Source organism: Gadus macrocephalus, chromosome 3 (genome assembly GCF_031168955.1).
Source record: "Gadus macrocephalus chromosome 3, ASM3116895v1".
Classification (NCBI taxonomy): Eukaryota; Metazoa; Chordata; class Actinopteri; order Gadiformes; family Gadidae; genus Gadus; species Gadus macrocephalus.
In genome coordinates, this window is record NC_082384.1 from 19,102,361 (window position 1) to 19,107,360 (window position 5,000).

General features: G+C 41.6%; 2 protein-coding genes across 2 annotated transcripts in view; both read right to left on the reverse strand.

The window, feature by feature from the left end:
- The window catches only part of si:dkeyp-75b4.8 (lipopolysaccharide-induced tumor necrosis factor-alpha factor homolog), a 4,431-nt gene extending 1,307 nt beyond the window's left edge, over positions 1–3,124 (reverse strand). The window contains exons 1-3 of the mRNA XM_060046698.1: positions 953–3,124; positions 773–847; positions 185–380 (exon numbers count right to left, since the gene is read on the reverse strand). Coding sequence (XP_059902681.1) covers positions 185–380; positions 773–847; positions 953–1,064 — 383 coding nt within the window. The 5' untranslated portion in view covers positions 1,065–3,124. The remainder of the gene's footprint in view (positions 1–184; positions 381–772; positions 848–952) is intronic.
- si:dkeyp-9d4.3 (caskin-2) overlaps positions 1–5,000 on the reverse strand; it is a 113,937-nt gene that overhangs the window by 108,186 nt on the left and 751 nt on the right. The gene's annotated exons all lie outside the window — the stretch shown is intronic.

The following is a 5,000-nucleotide window of genomic DNA, read 5'->3' on the forward strand; positions in this document are numbered from 1 at the left end:
ATATATTTCATTGCATAGTCATTGCATCAGAAATGTATCAGAAATGGTTTATATATATTTTTAAATACATTTTCTTAATCGTTCTTTTTTGTAGTGCACTACGCACAACTTTTTGTAAAAATATTTGTATTAATGTATTGCATGAACTAAGACATCTTAATCTAAGTATTGTGTTGTATCTTACCCTAGCAATGTGAAAAGAAAACACATGCTCCAAGCACCCAGCCCGGGCTTGTGCTCGATCTCTGTAGTTACAACTTCATGACAGTAGGGGCATTGAACCATAACAGGGTCAACTCCCATCACTGCTCTTGTGCGCTGTGGCTGGACCCTGAAGACCGTTGGACCAGACCCAATCTGTGAAGTCCCATTTACTGGGGCTGGTGTAGAGAGAGACAGAGACAGAGACAGAGAGAGAGAGAGAGAGAGAGAGAGAGAGAGAGAGAGAGAGAGAGAGAGAGAGAGAGAGAGAGAGAGAGAGACACACACACACACAGAGAGACAGATACAGAGGGAGATCAACACGCACACACCCACACACCCACACACACACACACACACACACACACACACACACACACACACACACACACACACACACACACACACACACACACACACACACACACACACACACACACACACAAAAGTAAATACAAAAATGTTTTGGTGAAGGTGTTTGTATACGCTACAATGTAACGTTACTGTAATATGAAATACATGCATTAGAGCCAACTGTAGCTATGCGTCCAAATAAAGTTGACTTAATTACTCTGTGTGGCCGGTCCCTGGACGGGCAAGATGGTGACAGCTTGCACGACAGGGAGATTCAGAACAGGAAATGCATCTGAAGATCAGAATCATAATGAGGCACACATGCACCCAGGCAGAGATCACAGTTCAGATGGAGTCAAGAAGAGACAAGAGAGCAATAGAAAAAAACTACAAGTACCAGCTTCTCTGTAGGTGGGTGGAGGGGTGGAGGGGAGGACCGCGAGGGCATAGGTGGGAGGTGGTGTGGGGGGAGTCTGGAGAACCACCTCTTCATACGCGGGGGGGTCCATGGACAGGATGGAGCAGACTCAACCACGCTCTGGAGATGAGGAGGTAAAGGACTGGCTCATACATGGCTGTGAGAGCAGAGAGACCATGTGACAGGAAGTGGTGGTGGTTGAGGAGCCCTGGAATAGGGTTACAGAGCCCTGTCGTCGATGTAGTTGTTTTGCCACTGATAAGTAGACGTTCCAGCACCTACTTGGTTTGTTTGAGAGAATTAATAAGAATTAACTGTTTGAAATCTTGGAACACTTCCGCTCCTCGTCTGTGGTTCTGGGATATCCATTGAGCATTACAAGCGGATGAGTTTCAGCTTAAAGTCAGCTATTTGGCAGGAAATATTCTTTATTTTTCTTCTGACATTTTCTTTGAAATGTCATATGTAACTACATCAATGAGAAAATAGTACGATTTCAGAACGTTGTTTGAACTTGAAGACAAAATGTTTAAACCTGAACTATGTAACTTCCCTACTACCGTTTACTACGTTACATAATTTCTGAACTACAACGTAGTTCTCGAAAAAACTTCATCCAGGAATTTTTTCAAAAAAAAATAAAGAGTAAAAAGTAGAGTAAAATCGAACTATAACTCAAGCCACTAGTGGCTGCTAATGGTCAAACTACAAAATGCACGTTTAAAGGATCTGGCTAGTTTAAAAAGACCCCAGGTTAATGTTGACATTATCTATCTATAGATGTAAATCAGCCATGTTTTTTGCTTGCAAGCCGTTGCAATCCATTTGATTCCAAATTAGTCAGCATTTCCCATAGTTGCGTCTTTGTTTTTTCCAACACAAGGAAGCACATTCTAATTCCCCTGGCTAGGCATTTTTCTCCACCAGTGGAGTTCCCATAAAATAAAAACATATACAAAAGTTTAGATTCTGTGTTGGAGACTGAGGGGCGCATTCAGTATTTTTTGAGCAAAGATAGTTGCTGCGCTTTAAGGCCCATTCACACCCTACGGTAAATACGGAATACGGATGGAGAGAAATAAATGATCTTCGGGCTCCAGTCTTTATCTGCCCTGGATTACACATATGTTGATTGTGGATTAAAATTATAATTTTTCATGTAAAGAAAACAAAATAATTTCGCGAAGAAGTTTCATAATGTTAGGTTTTGTGAGAGGCCACTTTGTGAACTACAGCCCCTTGCTGCTCTCGAAGCGAATGATATACGTAAAGTCACCACCACTCAGTGGTACAGACATGGCGATCTCTCTGCTCCACTTCACCGCATTTTTCCAAGGGGAGGATAACACTATCGAAAGAGGTAAAAACCATTATAAATCAAGACCAAATCGTGAGGACTGGCTTGGCGGAACCTTCTGATGGTACACTTGTTTCCGACAGATGGGTCTTCTCTCAAACACCGCTCAAGTAAGCCTGCCAGTTAGCCTGGTACCGACCGACCAGGTTCATTTGGTCTGATAAATTGCCATGGTTACTTAGTGGAGATTCCGTTGATGGAACGCAACTCTAGCTTAAACTAGCGAGGCTAAGCGAAATAAGCCCGGCTTTGCCTTTAGCTTGGTTGATGGCGGATGCTTCATGAACCAGGTCCAGAGGGCTCATCCGTTTACCCTGTGTCTCTGAATAAACCATGTGTTGAACTTGTACCCCTCCGAGTCATACCTAGCCCCGGAACCATAAGTAGGATCAAAACTACGTGTGGTGGAGAGGTCACTGAGTGCAGAACTTCAGAAGGTCAGTACATGGCTATCTGAGAACAAGCTGTCCCTCCATTTAGGTAAAACTTAATCTATACTTTTTGGATCAAACCCAACATTTCGGAAGACACCTGGATTCAAGGTGGAGGTGGGTGAATCTGAGATCACAGCCAAGCCAAATGTGACAATCATTTTTCCAAAATAAAATTTCTGGCTAGAATAGTCCATCTAATTGATAGGAAAGTTCTGGAGATACTGGCTGGGGCCCTAGTACAAGGCCACTTTGATTTTGCCTGCACTTCATGGTTTGAAAAACTCCCCTAAAATCCTCAAAAATAAATTACAAACATCACAAAATAAACTAGTAAGGCTGATCCTTAAGCTACAACCTCTCACTCATCGCACTCCAGCGCATTTTAGTAGCCTTAAGTGGCTGAAAGTAGAGGATTGATTAAATTATATAACTGTGTATGGTGCATAGAATTATTAAAAACACGATAAGCCTACCTAAATATTTATGTATTTATTTTTTAAAGGATACTAAACACACATAGCTACTCCACAAGGAGAACTGCGATTGATCTTGTGTTGTTCAGATTTAGAAGTTGCATGGGAAAGGGCTCTTTTTCATATTCAGCAGCAGTTTTATGGAATGGGATACTTGCTAGTATGAAGACAATTGTGTCGTTTGTCAATTTTAAAACAGCCTTAAAGAAGTGGTTGAACAGCAGGCAGTCATAGGGTTATTTGGGGTCTCTTTTATAGATTGTTAAAAAATGTATGTATGTATGAATTGCCAATGGTGATAGGAATGTCATATTTTACTTTGTTCACACACTGTCATTTACATTACCTTTAACACACTAACTTAAATACACCTACAGTATATACATGCGCACAATACCACAATGGAAATAAGCCCATGGGCTTTTTTGTATTATCCTTCTTACCTGTACATGTACCTGTACATCCTTACCTGTTGTGCATGTGTCAATAAAAAAATTCAATCACTTAAATCAATCAATAACCAATAGACATTAGAGACAATTTCACCAATTAATCATAGGCCTTTGGAAAGCGGACAAATTCTTTAAGCTAAATGTGAACATGGCTAAACCAAGTCCCAAGGTAGGCTGGTAAGGCACAGGGTAACACCATGGTCAAGTAAATATCATTCGATGAGCCCACCTAACACAAATAGGTTTTCAAACCCAATAATACATTGCAATGTATGAATGGGTTATGTATTGCTGTTTTCCATTCTAAACTTCATAGGTTTCAAGAACAAAATGTTAACCCCCAATGTCAAACATTGCACAACCTGCGTCATTGTGTCAATAACTGTAATTTCCATGTAGTTGGTAATTTACCTATTGAAAGATAATAATTAGACATTCTAAAATAGAAATAGAGTTCAGGCCTAAATACCTCTAACTGTCTCTGATGTAAGCTGTTGAAATGACAACCATAACCCCTTTCAGTTCCACGACAAAGTCAAAAAACAAGACTATTTCCCCAAAGGGTGCCACATGTGCTGCTGTACACAGATGTAGCATTGTCCCGTCTTCAACAGACCTAAAGTTGTAGATTCACCGCGGTAGGTTAGCTTCAAGACGTAGTGCTACGGAACACAGAAAAACAGTCAACTCACCTGGTAGCATGGAGGCTCAGCAGATGAGAATAGGTCTTCCCATGTTAGCGACTATCATGAGTGTCAAAGCCTGCAGAACCAGTTCTGCCCAGGGTGGAATGGAAGGCATGCAGCTTTCAGACACACACACAGACACACACACATGCACGAACACACACACATACACGCATGCACCTTTCTGCTTTCTATTCTACCTCCTCTCCCACTCTTGTTCTTCATCTCTCGTCCTTCTTTTGTGTTCGTCTTTGTCTCTCTTTCTCTCTTTTTTCTCTACCTTCTCTCTCTGTGTGTCTCTCCGGCTCGCCCGCTCTATGTCACATTATATTTTGTTTACTCGACCATTCAACACAGCTGCTTACTGTCTCCTCCTTTACATGACCTCACCAAACAGTATTCCCGCTATCCAGATCTTACGGCCAAGTTGTTCTTTTCCATTGTGTTCCGAGTGGATTATACTAATAAGCAACTTTTATGTGGTGTGGTGTTTGTGAGACAAATCCCTCATTTATGTATCATACACAAATGAGCTTAATACGTCAGCCTCACACAGGTGGGTAACGGCAGCCTGTTTGAATGCCATCCAGGAGTTTTGAATCGCAGCTGTGTGTCGATGCAAGCC